General features: G+C 57.5%; 1 protein-coding gene across 4 annotated transcripts in view; it reads right to left on the minus strand.

The window, feature by feature from the left end:
• PIEZO1 (piezo type mechanosensitive ion channel component 1 (Er blood group)) overlaps positions 1–13,080 on the minus strand; it is a 94,992-nt gene extending 81,912 nt beyond the window's left edge. For 3 of the 4 annotated variants that reach the window (XM_075939878.2, XM_075939875.2, XM_075939874.2), the window contains exon 1: positions 12,498–13,079. In XM_075939878.2, coding sequence (XP_075795993.2) covers positions 12,498–12,561 — 64 coding nt within the window. In that variant the 5' untranslated portion in view covers positions 12,562–13,079. Of the gene's footprint in view, positions 1–12,497 lie in introns of all 4 variants that reach the window. The other variant, XM_075939877.2, reaches the window with a different exon arrangement.
• Positions 13,081–20,348: the final 7,268 nt, after the last annotated feature.

Here is a 20,348-nt window from a genome sequence, read left to right on the forward strand (position 1 = left end):
CTCTCCCCAGGAATCAATCACATTTCTCAGGTCCACTCGTTTTATGTGGAAGAACAAACCGCTCTACTCACCCCCCGCCCAGGCACTGGGCTCTCATGGGGGAGCCAGACAGCCAGTACGGAAACCCACCGATGGGGCAGAAACCCTGGAGTTCTGACGCGGGAGGTGAATGTTTAACCGGTGGGGGCTGGAGCAGCTCCCCGCCTGCCATGGGTGCTCCAGTCCCGCGGGGGGCCCACTGCACACAGGGGATGCCAGAGCAGCTCCCCGCCTGCCATGGGTGCTCCAGTCCCGCGGGGGGGCCCACTGCACACAGGGGATGCCAGAGCAGCCCCCGCCTGCCGAGTGACCTGGCCCACCGGAGTCAGGCGCTGTTCCAGCCTGGCCAGTGCACCCCTCCCACAGTTAACCAACTAAACAGGATTGTACATCCCTGGACGGACCCAGGACAGCTCTGTCCTTGGACCAGGTGCATCCCCTAAAGCAGGAATTGCAGCAGAGGCCTGAGGGTGTCGAGTCAGAGAGCAGCACGTGCCCTACGTCACCGCTGACAGCAGCCCTCCCGTAAGGACAGGCAGTGCCTGACGCTTGTGAGGCCCAGAGCAAACCCACGGCCAGAGCGCGAGTCCCGTGGCATCCACGCGAGAGGCAGCGCTGCATTCGGACCAGCCTCGGCTCCCGTGTCCACCCAGAAAGGGAAGCTGCCCCCGCCTCACAGATTAACCCACGCGCGACCAGCTGCAGCAGGAAGTGCTGAAGCAACCAGCGGGGGGCAAAGCGGCACGTGGCTGGAGTAGCCGGCTGGGCACGGATTACCGGGGCTAGGGGCTGCCTCTAGGACCCTCCCCTCCAGCTGCGCTGCCCGACTGTGCCGCTCTAGGACCCTCCCCTCCAGCGGGGCGACTGCCCGAAGGAAGTGATTTGGCACAAGAGGCACAGCCACCCACCGGCTCCTGGGAGGTGGCTGCTTCATGCAGCATTAAGCAGTTTGCAGGCCTCTTGGCCCAAGTCCGTTCGAGTCGCCAGCCGGGCTCAGAGCCCCTGGAAAAGCAGCTGGGTGTCGGTCGCACACCCGGAGCCCCATGTATTGACACGGAGCGTCCCCCCTTGTACGAACGCTGCCATTGGCAGCCACAAGGCCCGTGTCACTGGAAGCGAGGGGAGCTCAAGGCCAGTCTCTTCATTGAGCTGCGGTGCTAAGAGACCCCGCTGGCGTTCCCGGGTACACCGCGCTATTTGTACATAGCCACGGGGGGGGGGGGGGGAGAGACACGGAGGGGGGGCCCACTGCAGACGGGGGCTGCTTCAGTCATCCGCAGCAGCCCCTGTTTGCAGCAGGCCGGGCGCCCTGCAGGCCGGGACTGCTCTGGACAACCAGAGCAGCCCGGCGTGAGACGCACCCAGGGCCGCCATGGACAGAGCCAGGCCGGATCAGCCTCCGTCTGAGGCGGGCTGGGCCGCTCCAGCCCAGCAAAGCTGGAGCAATCCCCCGGCTCGTACCCCCTCTAACCGGTTAACCCGTAATGTTTAACCGGTTAACCAATGCATCTGGCTTGGACATCCCTAGCACCTGGCACCCCTCGTTCCCATGGCGACAAGAGGCTGTAAAGAGCTTGGAGCGCCTCTGTGGCAGCGCGGCGCGGACCCCCCGATCCTGCACCCCGTCTACAGCAAGATGAGACTCCACCACCCCCTTCCTTTGCTCAGACCCCTTCCCTGGGCAGGTAAGAACCGGCTGGGCCATGGACTACGTGACCTGAGGGTCCTCCAGTGCTCACAGATGCAGGCCAGCAGGGGTCACCCACAGCCCCAGCCAGTGGACAGCCCCCCCACTATGTCACAGCCCCCCTCAAAGCGCTACTCCCAGGGGCGCTCGAGGGGGCCTGGCCGCTTCCCTTCCCCGAGCCCACAAGGAAGCAGGCTCAGACCCCCTTTTGCTGCAGCCCCCCTGCAGGCTCCAAGCACAGCGCCGGGGACTCGACCCTGACGGCGTTTCTGTCCCGCCCGAGTGCTCCCCACACGCCCGCCTCCCCAGGCCCAGGCTGCCCAGCGCTTGGCGTTCACTCCCAGGCCGGGCCGCGGTGCGCTGCCAGGGCCGTATCGAACACGCGCCGGGCCAGCGGGATTCCTAGCAAACCTGGCGAGATTGCCTCTGCCAGGAACAGGCAATCAGGCCCGCCGGTCGCCCGCTCCATCCTGTTTTCATGGAAAATTAATCCCGTTCCTAAGAGCGCAGCGAGAGGCAGACATCCGCTAATGGTCCCCGGGGCCTCCGTGGGGGAGGGGCTGCCGTTGGGGCCACCAAACTGCGAGGGGGTGGCCATTTGGACCACGGCACCCCCAGCAGACTGGGCAGGGCTCCTCTCCCTTGCCAGAAGTCTCGCGGGCTCCCCTGATGGGCGGCGTTCCCCCAGGTCTGGATGCAAGCTTTGGGCTAACGGTGGGGGGCGGAGAGGGGTCCTGGCAGAGGAGCAGCCCAGCTCTCCGGCAGAGCACGAGGGAGACCTTCCCGGGGAAGGGGCCGAAAGAGCCCCCACGGCCCTGCCAGGCAGAGCTGCGGGACTATTGCCGGTTGCAGGACGATCCGGCACAGAGCCAGGAGGCCAGCCAGGCTGGGAGGGGCAGGAAGGCAGAGGGCTCATTCAGCCGTTTCACTTCCCAGCGGAGGAAGCGCGCTCGGCGGCCTGACCCACTAGCCCCTGCACCCGACTCTGCTGCTCTCCCGCCCCAGGAAGCTGCGACCCCCCTCGGCTCTGCAGTGGCCCAGCGGGGGCGTCTAGGCCGCAGACAGACACCCCAGGAGGGCAGCAGGCCTGCTGCCTGGCGCCCTCCATCTGGGCAGCTTTGCCATCCCCTCCCTCCTGATGGCAGGTGCAGGAAGGCCCCTCGCACAGTATGGGGCTGACCCCAGGAGGAGTCTGGGGAGGGGCCGTTTCTCCACCAGCGCAGCCCCCCAGCACCTCGCTGCCGCTGAAATACACGAGCCTGCAGCCCCCCGCTGCCCTGAGCCAGAGCAGAGCCTGCACCCCCGCCCCCATCAACCAGGTTCTGCCAGCCGAAGGATCCTCACTGGCCCTGCAAATGGCTGCCGGGAGAAGCCACTGAGGAGCTGGCTGGGTCCCAGGCAGGGAACAGCACTGGCCCAGGCCCACGGGGCCCAGACGTCTCAAGGGTGAGCCCGAGGAACGCGCGTGGCCAGCAAGGCTGGGTCGGACGTGGGCCCGTGCTAAGCGCAAGTGATCCCCCATCGGCCGGGTGATGGAGCTGGGAGCATCGCGGTCTGCTCGAGCCCGGGGGGGGCAGCTTCAATCGGCAGGCAGGCAGAGAGCGCGGCGGGCATGGGGTGAGCCACAGGGCGCCCTGCGGTGCCCACCCGCCACCCTCAGGGCATTCCCGGCGCCCAGGGGCTTCGGGGGCCGAGACTCCGGAAGGGAGAGGGACACTGGACGTCTCTTCTCTTGCCGCCCTGGCCTGGCAGCCTTCCCTCACATTGGCTGGCTCCACGTGCTCAGATACTGAGGGGAGTCACACCGCCCTTTGCACGAGCGTCCCAGCCCACAAGCTCGCCTGGCCCTGGGCTGGGAGCAGTGTGGCCGCGACCCAAAACACGGCTCAGGAGGGACGACGGATACAGACTCCAGAGAGAGGCACGGGCTGAGGACAGGAGGGGGGACCAAGCCCACTGCTGACACCAATCCCTCTGTGGCTGGGGAAAGTCACTTCCTCTGCGCCAGCTTCCCTGGCGGGGTCATTCATGTGGAGCAGGGAGCAATGGTGGCCCAGGGGCTTCTCTGCAAGTCCACCATGGGGGGCTGAGAATAGCAGGACTGCAGTCACCAGCCCAGACTCCTCTCTGGACACGGCGCTGGGAGAGGCCAGGTGCATAGAACCCTAGAGCACTAGGACTGGAAGGGACCTCGGGAGGGCATCAGGGCCAGTCCCCCGCCCTCACGGCAGGACCGAGCAGCATCTAACTCATCCCTGACAGGCGTCTGTCCAACCTGCTCTTCAGCATCTCCAGAGATGGGGATTCCACAACCTCCCTGGGCAATTTATTCCAGTGTTTAACCACCCTGGCAGTTAGGAAGTTTTTCCTAATGTCCAACCTAAATCTCCCTGGCTGCAGTTTAAGCCCATCGCTTCTTGTCCTTCCTCAGAGGCCAAGATGAACAAGTTTTCTCCCTCCTCCTTAGATACCTGAAAACTGCTCTCATGTCCCCTCTCAGTCTTCTCTTTTCCAAACTAAACAAGCCCAATTCCTTCAGCCTCCCCTCCTAGCTCATGTTCTCTAGCCCTTGCATCATTTTTGTTGCTCTTCTCTGGACCTTCTCCAATTTCTCCACATCCTTCTTGAAATGCGGTGCCCAGAACTGGACACAAGACTCCAACTGAGGCCCAATCAGCGCAGAGCAGAGCTCTGCTCCATGCCAAGCGACCCATCGCTCACAGGGCCGGATTACGGGGGGGGAGCTAGCTGGGCAGCTGCCCGGGGCACCAACCTACGGGGGGCGCCTGATGGCAGCTGTATGTGCCCGGGGCCACGTGGTGCCCCTTAGAGCTGCCATCAGGCGCCGCGCATCCGATTGCAGCTGTAAGGTGTGCAGCGCGCTGGGGGGCGGGGCCACGCATGCACCATGCACCCAGGGGGCGGAGCCGTGCATGCATCGCGCGCTCGCTGCCCGGAGCACAGGAATGGCTCAAGCCGGCCCCGATTGCTCAGTTTTCTCTCTCCACGGCTACATTCCTTGAGCTACCCTCATATTTTCCATCCGCTGGCCAGGCCTCGGTAGTTTACGCCGCTGCTGTGAAGTTAAACACCCGTTGTTTAAACAAACCCACCCCGTGTTCCCACCCAGCCCGCGCCAGCGAGCACACTCGCAAGCTGAGCATAAAGCAGCTGCCCTCCGCGGGTCACGTCGCCAGCCAGCCTGGGAGAAAGACAATGTCAATTCGTGAGCGGAACAGCCAGCTCCCCGAAGAGTTCAGTGCTTTCGAAGCGCCCCCCACGGCCTGGATTTGGCAGACCGGGCGCACTGCTCCTGGCTCTCACGTCACTCCCAAAGAGCACTGCAAAGGGCAGAGCCAACGCACGGTCGGTACAAACTGACCCTACCAGCGCTTGCAGGACACCCCCCGGCGGCGTTTTCGCCCGCTGGGTCCCACGGGAGCCGGGCGTGTGCACGCCCCTGGGCCAGAGCGAGGCGATACCCCGTGGGCACAGCGCCACAGAGGGGCAGAGAGCTGCCCGCTTCCCCAGGCCCCGCAACGCTGCAGCTCCTGCAGAAAGCTAGGCAGGTAGTGCAGGCCAGGCACGGAGCCACAGGGAGAGCAGGCAGCAGGCAGAGGCGGCGCAGCCGGGCGCGCTCACATTCCACCGCTTGGAGTGTGTTTACACAGCAGCCTTTCCACCAGGCTGATTACGGGCAGGTTTGGACAGCACCAGCCGAACCATGGGGCTGGCAGGGAGGGACGGGACAACACGGGGACAGGACTGAAGGCACTGGGGAGAGAGGGGAGCAAAGAGAAACCAAAAACTAGATGGGGGGGAAGGGAGGGAGGCTCGCAGGGGCCAGTTGCCCAGAGATTGGGTCTGTGCGACGGGGGAGCAGGGCAGAGGCTCTACACGTGCACATACCTGTGAGCAGGGCCCCGCGGGAGAAACTTGGACTGGCTTAGGACCCTGCACACAGGATATATTTGTACATGTTCACATGCTACACACACCCCCCACTGCACATCAGCACAATACACCCCCCCCACTGCACAACATGCAGATCCCACATACACAGCCCCACACACCGTGCAGACTGGCACCGCACACCCCAAACATGCCCAGACATTACCACACACACACACGCGCCCAGACATGCCATCGCACAACGTGCAGACACGACACACACAGCAGCCTGGCCAGGAGTCTGTTCGGGCCTTGGTTCTCCAAGGCTCTGCAGTTCTGTTCCCACCTATGCCGTCCCTGCCGGAGCGGCGCTGCGACTGGACACGGAGCAGCACCGGGCTCTCGCGGTCAGCGCTGGGTGCAGGCAGGACGCCCCTCGCCACACGGGCCTTGCTTTACACGCGCGGAACAGCGGCAGGAAAGCAAGACGTCTGGCAGGCCCCCCAAAGGGCCCTGATGGGCTGCATGGGACCCATGGCCCCAGGCTGCCCGCCGCTGGAGCAAGGACTTCCATTCGCAACAGAGTCGGCTAGTGAGGGAAACAGCCCCTCTCCCCTCACCCAGGGTAGCACCCTCAACGCGCCACGTGTTTCCCAGAGAACTTTGGACAGGGATCTTGTGAGAGGAACAGTCCACAGGCCCGGGGGGAGGAGGAGGAAAGAGCTGCGGCACCTAGCAAAGCAAGTTATGGCAGGCTCAGGCACCTGGAGTTCTAGAGGGACGGGGCTGAGGTTACGGGCCCCCGCCCAGAGCGAAGCCGAGTGCTCCGGGCCGGCAGTGCCGATGCCCTCTGCTTTTGGCAGCTGTGCTTCCAGAGAGGGACATCGGGAACAGCTGAAGTGAGGCGGAGGAGGAGGAAGGGGGAAGGGCCTGGGAAGACTGCTGGCAGCAGAGACAAGAGACTGAAGGGGAACGGAGGCCGGCAGCAATGACGGAGAGGGGGGTGAGGCCCCTAAGGCAACCCGGGTAGACACGAGTGTGGGAGGGGTCATGGAGAGCCTGGAAGGGAGGCAGCCGAGTGACACTCCAGGCTGGGGAGCGGACTCTGCCCCTGAGTTTTGGCTGAACGGGAGAGAGGAGATGACAGGTCTCGGGCAGGGACAAGCAGCGGGGATGGGGAAGGCCGTGCACGTTTTAGAGAGGTTGTACGGAAAGGAGCTGCGGGACTTCAGCTACGGTCTGGATTTGGGAAGGAAGGACTTGTGGTTCTACCGTGCTTCTTCCACGGCGTGAATTTGGTACGTCATGGTCCTGCTCTATGCCTCAGTTTCCCCACCTACAAAGTTCTGCCCCAGCACAAAGAGCTATTGTGAGGGTTCTCGGCGAAGTCTGCGACGTGCTCAGAGATGGTGGCGGTCAGGACCGCAGAAGCGCCTAAAAGCCTTCTTCAGAGGGAAACTATTGCGAAACGCCTGCCACGGTTCCGTCCCCACATCATCGCGGGAGCTGGTCCCCTGGAAACACTCCCAAGAGCCTTAGGTTTGACCTCCTAGAACTAAGCAGGACAGATGGTCCTCAACTACGTTCTGGTGTAAAGAAACTACACAGCCTCCCCCCCAAGGGCAAGAGATACCTTTGAATGGGATTTCAAAGTGGTTTAAACCAGTTAAATATTGGCCAGCAGTGCTGTGAATGCAAATGCTGCCAGCACGGTGCTAGGGGAAAAGGGAAACTGACAGAGATCACGTCACTGTCAAAACTGACTGAGCACCAAGAAAGTTAAAAGTTATTTCAGTCTAAATAATCTCAGCTGTTGTTCCACTACCAGACAAGCAGAGGAAGTCACTCTTAGAAAGAGATTATATGCATTGTGAACGCTCACCGAAGCAGCCAAAAACCTCAACTGGGGTAAATCACCGTAGGCCTCACGAAAGTCAACAGTGCTATGCCAATTTACGCCAGAGGAGGGTCTGCCCCGAGATATTTTATAACCATGACAACGTGCCTCCAAGATGGCCAAACCTACAGGAAACGAACTTGGGAAACGAATCCTTTCTTCCCGCCTGAAACGCTCCCCTTCTGCGTCTTGCGGCTGTGGTTAACACCCAAAAAAGTGGGTTTGTAACAGACGCAGGGACACGCTCTAGTTAGTGGTGTTTGCAGGCAGAGTTATAATCATCTTCTAACATCCTGCAGACGGCTACGTCCCGGTGAGTCACTGCTTGAGAGAGGCACCCGGACGAGAATAGGAAGTCAGAAACTTTTGAAAACGCCTCAGCCAGTTTTTTTTTTTTAAAAAAAGTCATCTGGCTCCAGAGGTAATTCATTTTCTCGAACTGCCAAGAAAACCCACTTTGTCACCCGCATCCCTACAAATCACATCCTGACCTGCTGGAAGTGCAAATGCCACCTGGCAGCTCCCGGCAATCAGCTTCAGTTTATTAATTGGAAGAGGTGGCGTAGCTGATGTTAAAACTGCTTGCAGTACGTTTGCCAGAGGCACGCTGTAGCTCTTCAGGGCAGCATATTCTCCCCTGAAGCACTCTTCTTTTCTCCTCCAAGCAGCAGTCTGCCACAGAATTCAGGCTGGAAAACCACATACTACAGGCTCTCCCTACCCCCCTGCCTCCCGCTTTGTAACTAGAATCTAAAGATGCCTTTGGCCGTGGCTTCTCTCTCTCTGGGGAAATGGTGGGAGTTCCATAGCTTGGGACTTTCAAACCATGGCCAGACAACACACAAGGAAGTTGTTGAAGGCAATCCTTCATCTGCAGAGAAACAGGCTGAATGACCCAATAGGGCTTTTCATTACTGTCTATTTAAAGATAAACTGACAGTCCACTGTCAACTAACTTACTGCACGGAGCAGCACGGATTGAAAGAGTTGATTCTGTTCTTTAAGTCTCAGGACACTGGTATTTTCCAGACTACTAGCCAAAAGATTGCTTAGGCGGGAGGTGCATCTGTCTCCAAAGAATAACACTGCTTAAAACAGTCTTAGAGCAGCTTTTTATTATTGATTTGACCTCTCTGCAAACCAGAGGCTACAGCCAAGGTGGGCTCTCCCCAAGCATACAAACTGCCCAGAATATACTGTTAACAAATTGAGACTTTCTCCACTCGAAGTGAATGGATTACGGGAGGAAAAGCCAAAATGAGTCAAAACTGCACTCTGCGGGCTATTAGCACAACTCCTGGAAACCCAGCAGAGATTTTCTAACAGCCGCCTACGTCGCTGTACACCCGTCAATCCCTCTTTCACAAGTCTCTGGAAATCAGATTGCAAAAGTAAACTCTGGAGCAACAGAAACAGCTCAGGGGCGAGGAGACGTTTTCATTTACAACATTTGCGAAATACTGGCTGACTTGACGCTCGCAGGGACTTCAGGCAGAGGCCAGGTAAGAAGTGAAGACATCTAAGAAACTGTGATAGCCAAGAATCTCATAGGGTAGCCATGTTAGTCTGTACTTTTAAAAACAAGTGCTCCCGTGGCACCTTAGAGACTAATCAAAATACAGAGATTCATGAGCTTCCATGGCTAAAACCCACTTCATCAAATGACCTGGAGTGGAAACAACAGCAGAAGTAAATACTTCTGCTGCTGCTACATATTTTAGATCTGTAAAACCTCGGTTTCTGTTATTTCCACACCAATTCATGAAGTGGGTTTTACCCACAAAAGCTCATGATTCTATACATTTTGGTTAGTCTCTAAGGTGCTACAGGACTATTTGTTGGTTTGCTAGCCAAGTAATATGACCAAATCCAGTCTCCCTGGCTATGCCTAGACTGGCATGATTTTGCGGAAATACTTTTAACGGAAAAGTTTTTCCGTTAAAAGTATTTCCGCAAAAGAGCGCCTTAGATTGTCAAGGATTCCAATCTAGACGCGCTTTTACGCAAGAAAGCCCCAATCGCCATTTTCGCCATCGGGGCTTTTTTGCGCAAAACAGTTTTTAGCTGTCTACACTGGTCCTCTTGCGCAAAAACATTTCCGGAAAAGGGCTTTTGCCCAAACGGGAGCGTCAAAGAATTTGCGCAAGAAGCACTGATCTCAGACAGTAGAACGTCAGTGCTTTTGAGCAAAATCAAGAGGCGAGTGTAGACAGCTGGCAAGTTTTTGCGCAAAAGCGGCGGCTTTTTCGGAAAAATTTGCCAGTCTAGACACAGCCCCTATGTTTTCCTACTTCACATATGCGTGCCTTGGTAGGACTTGCTAGGTTTTATCATTCTGAATAGTAGCTTGGACTAAAACGACACTTACCTAAAACCCCACACGCCTATTTTGCTACCCCCAAATGTGATTATAACCGCTTCTGTCATAGGGTTTCATACCACCACTCACTAGCATAGTAGCTGGGTGGCTTCCCCTTGGGACAGACTGACAACATATCACAGGACAGCCTCTGGTTTGGAGTTCTGCTGGAAGAAGGGGTGGCGGATGTGCATCAGGGCAGTCTGCTTTGTCAGAGAGGACGGTTTTGCAGCATTCCCAAGCGTGCTGTGTCTTTGGAAGCTCGTTCCACAGCTGGGTCGCCCTCTGCTAAGGGCCCTGGCTCCTGCAGCAAACCTTGCTTTGTGAAACTGACATTCATAAGCCGCCTGTTGCTCAGGATACACCTCTCGGGTCGGGTCGCACTATCTGATGAGTCACGAGCTTGAGAGTAAAAAAACCTCCAACAAAACCCCCTTGCATTTACATCAGCAGCTCTTAGCACGCTTCCCAGACTAGCACCACTGTTCCCATTCCACAGATAAGGAAACTGAGGCACGGAAGTTCACTGGGATTCACTGACGCACTCGGAAGCCAGGACTGACAGGCAGTCCTGTACCCCATCCACTGGGCCACAGCAGCCTCCTTTTCAGACCTAACCCTCTTGACAAGGTCCTGTTAACGGGCATGGTTCCACTCCCCTAGCCCCAGGCAAATCAGATAAGGAGATTTGTTCACAGCTGTCCTGCACTGATTCCAGCCATCTCCCTGCTGCCTGGGGAAAATCTGGCACAGCTATGCCCCCAGCAGCACTGGGCAGAAGTTGCTTGTTTGTCTACCCCCTAACAATGTGCCCTGGAACAACCAAAAGTAAGAACCAAAGGGCCTTCTAGCCCAGTGTCCTGTCTGCCGACAGGGGCCAATGCCAGGTGCCCCAGAGGGAATGAACAGAACAGGTCGATTACAAATGATCCCTCCTCTGTCATCCATTCCCAGCATCAGGCAGCTGGAGTTTTTGGGACATCGAGAGTATTGGGCTGCATCCTGATCATCTTAGTTAATGGTGACTGATGGACCTCTCCTATATGAACTTACCTAGGTTTTTTTAACACCTAGTTATGTTTTTTGCCCTTCACAACATCCCCTGGCAGTGAGTTCCACAGGTGCTCAAGAGCAGAAAAGATCTTGGACACCTTATTTTGTCCCACACTCTTCAGTCCGGGCTTTGATGGAAGTGTGTTGTTCAGACATGCTATTCAGGGCAGGAGCCACCGTTTCTTACACGTCTCCAATGTGCCATGTCAATCCGGGGTGACAGACAGGAGAGACACAGGAGCAAGCGGTTACTTTGCTAACGGTGACACAGTATTGTGCGTGTTTACATGCCACTAGTTGCCACAGTACCTCAGTGCCTGGTAGGCGGCTGTAGAGACACCAAGCATACACACCCTCCAGCCAATCCACCAGCCTGCGAGATTGGCCAGCACTGGCGAAGGGACACCCGGGTTCCCATCTTTATGCCAGTACGACATACCCCTTTCCAGAGTCTGATATGTCTTGCGTACCCCACGTTTCACTTCACTGAAGAGGTGCTTGCTTACAAGGACCAAGCACGTACAAAAAAGGCCATAGAACAGAGTGACTGAAAAGTGGCTTACTTTCCCCATACTATTATAAAGGAGATCAATATCCACGGTGTACTTACATTTCAGTGTATATTTTAGTAACCCTGCAGATGAGTCACTGCAGGACATTTTAGTTTGCACCAACAGTTAGTGCATTTTATGTAGCTGGCTGCAAAACTAGGCAACTATCTAGATGAGCAGAGGGTACCCTGGAAGACCGCTGCGTACCGAGGGGGGTGCCCACCCCTGCCTGAAAAGCTCTCAGGTCTATGCTATGCTCTGACCCCAGGTCACTAAACAAGGGCCCCTCCGGCTAGGGCAGGAACATGGCTGGCTTTCTCCCACCAGAAGGTGGGGTCGGGCCAGTGAGTGACTAAGGACTCCCGGGGCAGGGAAGAAAGCCTGTTCCAGGGAAGCGCAGCGCAGGAGAGGCCCCCATAAGCGGTGCCCCACATGGGCAGGGACACTGCTAAAGTCAAAGTTACCTAACCCCAACATTGAGCAATTCCAGGGCGCGGCGCAGGGCAGGAGAGGGTGAGACCGATCTGTGGCTTGAGCGTGGAGCGACCCGATCTCCTTTCCTCCTTCCCCGTGGGTTGGGCTTGCGCCCCCCCGCCTGCCTCCAGTGACACGAGGGCGCCGCGCCGAGCGCCCACACCCATGGCAGCCTGTAAACTGCGCGCAGCTGCCCCTGCAGCCCCAGATCACGCGGGGCTCTGCCCGATTGCGCTCTCCCACGCGTGGGGGGGCGAGTCACGGCTCCTTCCCACGCGGGGGCATCGCGGGACGGGGAACGAGCGAGCCCGGAGCGGGCACCAACTTTCTCCGCGCTCCGCGGGCAAGTCCTCCCCGCGCAAAAGCCTGGACGGGGCGCCAAGCACGTCTCCAAAGGACACCCCGAAACAGCCCCAGCCCCACCCCGATCCAGCCGCGTCCTGGCAGCGGAGGGCTCGGACTTTCCCCGGGCTCCCAGCCCTCCGAGGGACCCCGCGGCTCCCGGGGCGCCCCCTGCCCTGCCCCGCGCAGCAGGCGGCTCCTTACCGGCGAGGAGCGAGAGCGGCAGCAGCAGCCAGTAGAGCGCCCCGCACAGCGCCCGCAGCTCCATCCCCGCCGCGCCCGGAGCCGAGACTGCCCGCCCGGGGCCCGTCAGGCGGAGCGCCGGGGCCGCGTGGCGCTGGGCGCCGGGCTGGGGAAGCCCCGGCGGGCTCGGCGCTCACTCATCCCTCCCTGGCGGGCGGCGCGGGCCCGGACGCTGCTCCCCCGCCCTCCTGGGCAACTCGGCTGCGGGGCCGCTCCGAGCCCGCTCCCGGCTGCGGGGGGCGGAACCACGCGGCACCGCCGAGCCCCCCGCCGCGGCGCGGGCGTCACCCGAGCGCGCCAGTGGAAAGTCTGATGCGGGGGCAGGAAGAAGGTGGATTTATCGCGGGGGCCGGCTCCGCTCCCCCGGGCCTTTATAGGGCGGTCTCCGCCCTGCCCGGCCCCCGGCCGCTTCCCTGCGCCTCCATGTGCGGGGCAGGGCCGGCCGGGAGGCGGCGGGGCGCTCGCCCTGCCCGGGGAGGGAGCGCCCCCAGTCCTGCCCAGGGAGGGACACGGCCGCCCGCTCGCTGCTCTGCCGCCCCCCAGCTCCGCCACTCGGCCTGGCCCCGGGGCGGGGAGCCGGCCCCCTCCCGCCGCAAGGCTCCGAGCTGGGGCCAGACGGCGCCTCGCGTCCAACTTGCACTGTGCTGGGGTGTCCCTGAGCTGCGCCAGCCCGGCCGCCGCTCTCCGCCGGGGAGCCAGCACCACCTAGCGCCGGCTCCCCGCCGGCTCCTCGCAGCCCCGAGACGCGGCGGCGCTGGGGGACACATACCCTGCGGCGTCCTTCCTGCCTTGGGCGGCTCCTGCCCGGCCGGAAAAGAGCTGGCGGGCAGGCTCAGCCCCGGGCCGGGCTCCCCCTTGCGGTGTGTTGGGGGGGGCTGCGGGCGGGGGGGCTCAGGAGGGCTGGGGCCGAGCAGCCCGCTGTGTTAATTGAAAGGGATTTGGGGAGACCCCCTTGTCGGGGATGGAATCGTAGCCCGGGTCTCTGCCCTTCAGAAAAGGAGAAACCAGCCAAGCCCTGGCAGGTGACTTGGGCAGATTAAAAGCTTAAAAGATTAATCATCCTCCCCGTCCATGCCAGGCGCCCGCCCCCACCCTTAGCCAGCACTCACCTACCTGAGACCCCTTCCAACCGGACTTCAGCACCCCCCTTCCGCTGTCCCACTCCACCACCCCCTTCCTGGGCACGGCCGCCAGCTTCAGGAGGGAGCCCTAGAGACATCTGTAGACACCACCCGGGGATCGCCCCACCTGTGGTTATCTCCAGCCAAGGCCTCGGGTCATAGAAGAGGCTCTCAGGAGAAAGCCCGCAGTACACGGCGTAACGCGCTTAAAAACGGCCTTCGGGGAACAAGGACAGGCCACTCAAGCTGGTCTCATCTGAGGAAGTGGGCTCAGAGCTCCCGGTGCTGCATAGATTTGTGTTAGTCTCCAAGGTGCCCCGGGGCTATTTGCTGGTTTTAAACAAGGATGCAGCAGGGAATGGCCCACCCAAATACCCTAAGGCAGTGGTCCCCAATGTGTTGCCTGCGGGCACCATGGCGCCCACTGGGCCATTTATGTGTGCCCATGGAACAATCTAGGCTGGCCCCGGGCACGTGGCACATGCCAGTGATGGCCCCGGGTGCATGGGTGGCGTCTGCGCGGGGCCGTGGCACGTGCCGGTGCTGGGCCCGGGTGCCGGGGTGGCCCCTGCTCAGGGTCGCGGGTGCACGGCGCATGGGCGGCCCCCTGCGCGTGTCATGGCACATGCCAGTGCCAGCCCTGGGCGCACGGCACATGCATGGCCCTGTCCCCAGGCACGTGGCCCATGAGTGGCCCTGCCCCCGGACACGCGGTGCGTGAGCGGCCCCACTCCCGGGTGCCCGGCAGCCCCAAAAGGTTGGGGACCACTGCCCTAAGGGAAGCTGCTACAATGGGGGAGAGGGGATGGAACCCTCTTTGGCCGCATACCCCTTGTCACCGAGCACACCATCCTGGAAGCAGTGTGTGGGATCATTACACAATACAACCCACAGCTCAAGACCACACCCTGAAAGAAATCTTCCCCAAACCCGTCTTGTCTCTGAGCAGCCCCTAACCTCACTGAGAGCAAGACCCCTCCCCCCCAGATCACACACACCAGGGCTATGTCTACCCTGGCGGCATCTTGCACAACAGTTCTTGTGCAAGAAGTCTTGTGCAAGAACACGTCCACACTGCCACGTGCGAGCTGTGCTTTTGCACAAGAGCATCCATGGCAGTGTGGATGCTCTCTTGCTCAAGAAAGCTCTGATGGCCATAGGGCTTTCTTGCGCAAGAAACCCCTGCCCGGTGTCCACACTGCCCTCTTGTGCAAGAGAGCTTACACCTGTTAGAAAAGAGCGTCGCTCGTGCGCAAGAAGCCCTCTCTTACCACGCCCTACTGTCAATCTTGCGCAAGAGGGGGCGGACAGTGTGGACGCTCTGCGGATTCTTGCGCAAGAACCCGCCAGTGTTGACATAGCCCAGCTGCAGATAGGGCTTTCAGGACCTGATGAGAGGCAGGGATAAGCTTACGGGGCCAGCTCAAATAAGGTACCCAGGCCCGTGCGTGGGGAGTGGGGTGGGAGTAGAAAGGGGGTAACTGCCCCAGGGCCTGGTGATTCCAAAGGGCAGTAGCGATGGCTCCTGAAGCCCCAGACCTTTTAAATTGCCACTGGAGCGGCATGCTGGGAGGGGCAACTCTGAGGGCTGGCTAACCTCTGCCCCGCCCCTTCCTGTAGTACAGAACACCACCCCCACACTTTGCCCGGGGGCCCGTTGAGGCTGTTGGCTCCCCTAACTGTACCTGCCCTATAATGCATGCAAAACCTGCAGACATATCTCCTGTGCTGCAAAGAGCAGCGCCCCCCACAACACGCCTTTCAGGATCCATGGGCCCTACACACAGGACCCCCACATGGGGGGAGGAGGATACACTTTACTGGGGCTTGGAGGTCCTGCGAGGGGTCCCAGGCAGGCTGCAAATTGTGCTTATGTGTTGGAGAGGGGCCTGTGTTACAACTTTGTGTGTGTAACCCACTAATCCCCCTTTTTTTCCTTATTACTGTGGAGATGTTAATGAGCCATTTCACGTTGAATGATCCCTTTAAATAAGTATTAACTCCAGGTGGAACCTCTCTAGTCTGGCACCCTTGGGACCTGACAGGTGCTGAATCAGAGAATTTGCTGAACCATGGGAAGTCAATATTGTCTAGCAGCGTTACCAACACTTCCACTGCTTACGGAGCTGTGAGAAGACATTTAGGGGTAAAGCTGAGCTAAATAACAGCACAGAACACCGAGAGCCAGCACTGGGGGCTCTAAACAAACTTCATGAGACCGCAAGAAACTTGGCCACCCCTATGCAAAGTGGACATCTGGCTAACACAAATCATGCCGGACTACGGATGTTGCTGGACCAGAGAGTGCCGGACTAGAGCGGTTCAACCTGTGCTTATGCTAACTCAGCTTTTGTGGGCCTCTCTTTACCAATAAAAGAGATCAACTCACCCACCTCGTCTCTAATGTCCTCAGACCAAGCAGCCTTGGATCCCCAGGATCAGCGTTCCCCGCTTTGGAACAGACTGTAGGAGGGAACTCTTCAGTGTGCAGGACCCTCTAGCGGTCCTCGCTCTTCTTCCAGGCCAAGACATACAGCTTCACCACCTCCTTAGAACGGAGCGCTGAGCCGTCAGCCTGTTTCACACTGAGAGCTCAGTTCTGACAGAGAGTTGTAAAATGGTAGGATTGATTCATATCGCTGGGGGGCCAGCATAGGATGGCCTGAGGGTAGCACACTCAAATGAAGGTAGCATAGCCCCATTCTGACTAGCCCAGAGCCCAACCAAACTGTCGGGAACCCCTTGACTCAAGTTCATTTTCTCCCTTGTCAGATTCCAGGTGACATCCCCGATTCCTTCCAGCAGCCAGCTCTTATCCCCCATCACGCATCTCTCCAGTCCTTGAGGAGCTAGGGACAGCTGTTCCGCTTCCCCCAGGAGAGCCAGGGAAGTCCATAGCCTCTGGAACGCTGGTTGCCAATAGGGCTGTCAAGCGATTAAAAAATTCAATTGCATGGTTAAACATTTTAATTGCGTGCGCCTCCCCTTTGAACCACCGCAGCGGCGTTTCAACGGGGCAGTGCTGCATGGAGCCCGGGATCAGCTGGAGTCCCCAGCTGACCCCAGGCTCCATGCAGGGCCAGATTAAGGGGGGGCTAGTTGGGCAGCTGCCCGTGGTGCCAACCTATGGGGGGCGCCTGATTGAAGTGGTAAGGGGCGCCACGCGCCCGGGGCGGGGCCATGCATGTGCCGCACACGCCACCATGCATGCACCGCGCGCCCGCTGGCTCAGTCCGGCACTGGCTCCATGCGGCATTTCCAAGGGACAGCACATTACAAGCCTGGGATCAGCTGGGGACTCCAGCTGATCCCCAGCTCCACAGGGAGAGCACATCAAAGGGGCAGCGCAGCATTAGCGCCTGTGATTAAGGCATTAATCCTGGCTTGCATTAATCGCAGGTGTTAACGCAGGTCAGTTGACAGCCTTAGTTGCCAGGTGATGACAATGTCCTGGCCATTGTCTTCTCATGCTCCGTTGATATGGGAACTAAGGCCCAGACAGCGAGGCGACAACCACACCTATGTGTCAGCTTCCCTGAGAGCAACCAGTCCCCTCCCACTGGGCAACAGTGCAGCACATGGGGAGAAACTGAGGCACAATCAGGACTCATAAGAACATTACGAAACATTCCAGCTATGTCTACACTGGCTAGTCTTGGGCAAGACGGGACAGTGTAGACGTAGCCTCCCACTGTGGCTACCACAACACTGCAACCTGGCCCCCGGCTCAGTCGCAAAGAGATCTCGTATTTAGTGGAGGGGGAGCCTGAGTTCTCACCACCTTCTGCTGTTTGGGACCACCATCGAATAACCCAGCTGAGCAAAGCAGATGCACAAAGCCTGCAGTAAAATCCTGGCTGGGTCGGAATCAACAGCAGACCAAGGATTTCACCTTGCTGTACGACCTGCATGGGCTGGAGATAATACTAGCCTTGGGAGACCTTTCCCCGAAAAGACGAGCCCGGCTGCCCGCCTGCATGGATTCAGAAGGATCAAGGCTGGACTGAAGTGGTCAGACTCCCCAGTTCTCATTTGCAGCAGACAAGCGAAGGGGAAGGACATTTGTGGTCAAAACGATCAGGTGGTTCCTGTTTGCCTATCATAAACAAGCTATTAAATCTAACTGAGGTTGAGTGCTTCGTTTAGGGTCACGTAGTTAGCCAGGTCTGTACTCTGCAAACAGCTCTGACCATGAAAAGCCGGGTATAAATGTTAAGTATTATTATAGAACGTTGTTCTCAGCTGACACGCAGAACTCCGGTTACCCCCATCCCCCGGGACTCAAGTGTGCAGACTGCGGTCAGTATCTGATGCTTAATGTTCACGTACTGAGACATGTCCACACTGACGTATCCATACAAATAATGGCTCCAGTTTAAAGTAGAGCACACTCTCCCCCTTCCAGAGGGGACAGAAAGGGTCTGTTTCATGACTTTCAAACTACAGGACTGGGAAATGCGGCTTCAGACACTGTAACAGGAAATAACACATATAAAATTCTTCACATTCCTTGGCTTGCTGGATATTTGTATGTGAAACGAGAGCATCTGATTGTCTTCCCAAATAGCTGGTTCCCCGCTGCTTCTTCAGACTTGATTACACTTTTTTAATTTAGTTTTTAAAGGTACCTGAGTTCTAACCAGCTTTTTGCATGGCTTCTCTCTCAATCTGCCACCTCCTCACCAAGCGATCAGCAAACCAGGTCTCTATGGAACTGTAGCCTCTGAGGTTTCAGTTGAGGGCATGGGCAGGAGTAGATAAGAGAAAAAAAATAACACAGAACTTCCCAATAAGAGTTCAAAGCTGTCCTTGCCTTGACCTTGGCTGTCTCAACCAGTACCTTCCAGGCAATTGTGTATACACAATCCTCTATCCTGCAGTGAGACTTAGGCTCTTATTGAAAGTATGTGGTTTGGTACATCCCAAGTCCACCACAAATTAGCGCATGCATCATTTATGATGGAGGGGAGAAGATACTGCTTGCGGGACTGATCCTACACCCATGGGAAGTTTTGCCAGTGAATGCAAGTGCGGCAGGATTGGGCCCTGAGATAAGACGGGGTGCCTGCTTTACAAGTCATAAGGACTTGACATACCCGTGCTGTGCACTGATCCAGTAAAACACAAGCATTCTTGAAAACCCAGCCCCAGTTGAAGCCTTCCTAGAGGATCCAGCGATGGCTTCAGCTGACCTAAGTGCTGTCAAATGTCATTAGAGCGGAACAAAGACTCCATTTCAAGTCACACATCAAAGCTCATTTCCCTTACGCCCTGGGCTAGGCAGGTTTTCTATTGATTTTGGTAACACTGGTCTCCAGGCCTATACACTGAAGATAAAGCATTCTTCAACATTCAGCCACAACGCTCTGCATTAACTAAATGTCCAAGGCCTGAAACAAACCCACAAAAGCCAGACGTGGCAAGACTACAGAGGCAAATGAATCCAGCCTGAAACTCGGTGTCCTGAGCCGATGCAGGTGTTCCAGGAAAAGGTGAGGTGCTCCTTGTTTTTAGCATCTTCCAGCCAAAGATCTGTGAGCTTTTCATACTCTTAAACATCCCACCCTCCTTGAGAACCAGGCAAGGGCTGTGTCTGTTTTGCAGAGTGCGGAACAGAGAATAAGACAAGGAGTAATTAGTGGAAGGATCAGGAATAAAAACAAGACAACCTGTCCCCTAGGGCCTAGAGAATATACCCTCATCCCTAGTCTGATCCAAAGCCCGTTAAGGTCATGGAAAGGGAGCTCAGGTCTCTATCGCAGCCTTCCCTGACTTGTATTTAAGGGTATATCCTCCACACAAGCATACAGCATATATGTTATTAGCTGGGCTTATAGTATTTTGATGGACAATAACAGAATGTAAGCTCTCCAGGACAGGCTCTGAATGGCACCTAGCAAAATTGGGCACTAGTGCACACCAATGAATCCCCTTGCTGGTGAGCCAATAACATTATTCCCATTTGCCCGATGAGTAGTGACAGCCGAGGCTATAGTGAGAGGTGATGTTAGAACCAGCATGAGGGTTCAGAAGCTGCTGGCCTGACTTAAGAACCCACAAACTTTGCCTGCGTGTCATCACTCTCCGACTTTCCCTTCCCCTGTTGGTTGGTTCCCACCTTCTATCGCAGGGGCGGTTACAGGTCCATGCTTGGGCCCCCTTGGGAGGAAGAGAGCGCTACAAAGTATTGCCAGGATGTGTCTACGTGTGCGCTGCAGCAGACAGCTCTGCACACTGCATCGGGGACCTCTATCCGGAAGGCTCGGGCTCAGCTGGACACAGACACGGCTGCGACCCGGATCTGCCTTCACTTTGACACAAACCTGGAAGCGGATCATAGCAGGGCTGGATTACCCAATAGGAAGACTGAGCATGTGCTTAGGGCACCAGCAAAGCAGGGGCACCAAAAAAAAAGAGATTTTTTTTGAAAAAAATTGATATTTCAAAAAACGCATCGAAGTAGTCATCATGGGAAAAATCAGAACTCCGCCGAATGCTCTTTTTCTCAGCTGAAAAGAATAAAAAACCCGCAGAGAACGTGTCAGGACAGACTTGATTCACTTTTCCTATTGTGTCTGGAAGTGGACGTGCTTTGTCGAGTCAGCTTCGATGAACTTATCCAGAATTTTGCAATCAGAAAACCTAGAAAGAAGCTATTTTAATTTCAGCGTACATGTAAGTTTTGTGTCAT

Source organism: Pelodiscus sinensis, chromosome 12 (genome assembly GCF_052426305.1).
Source record: "Pelodiscus sinensis isolate ZL-2025 chromosome 12, ASM5242630v1, whole genome shotgun sequence".
In the NCBI taxonomy this organism is placed as follows: Eukaryota; Metazoa; Chordata; order Testudines; family Trionychidae; genus Pelodiscus; species Pelodiscus sinensis.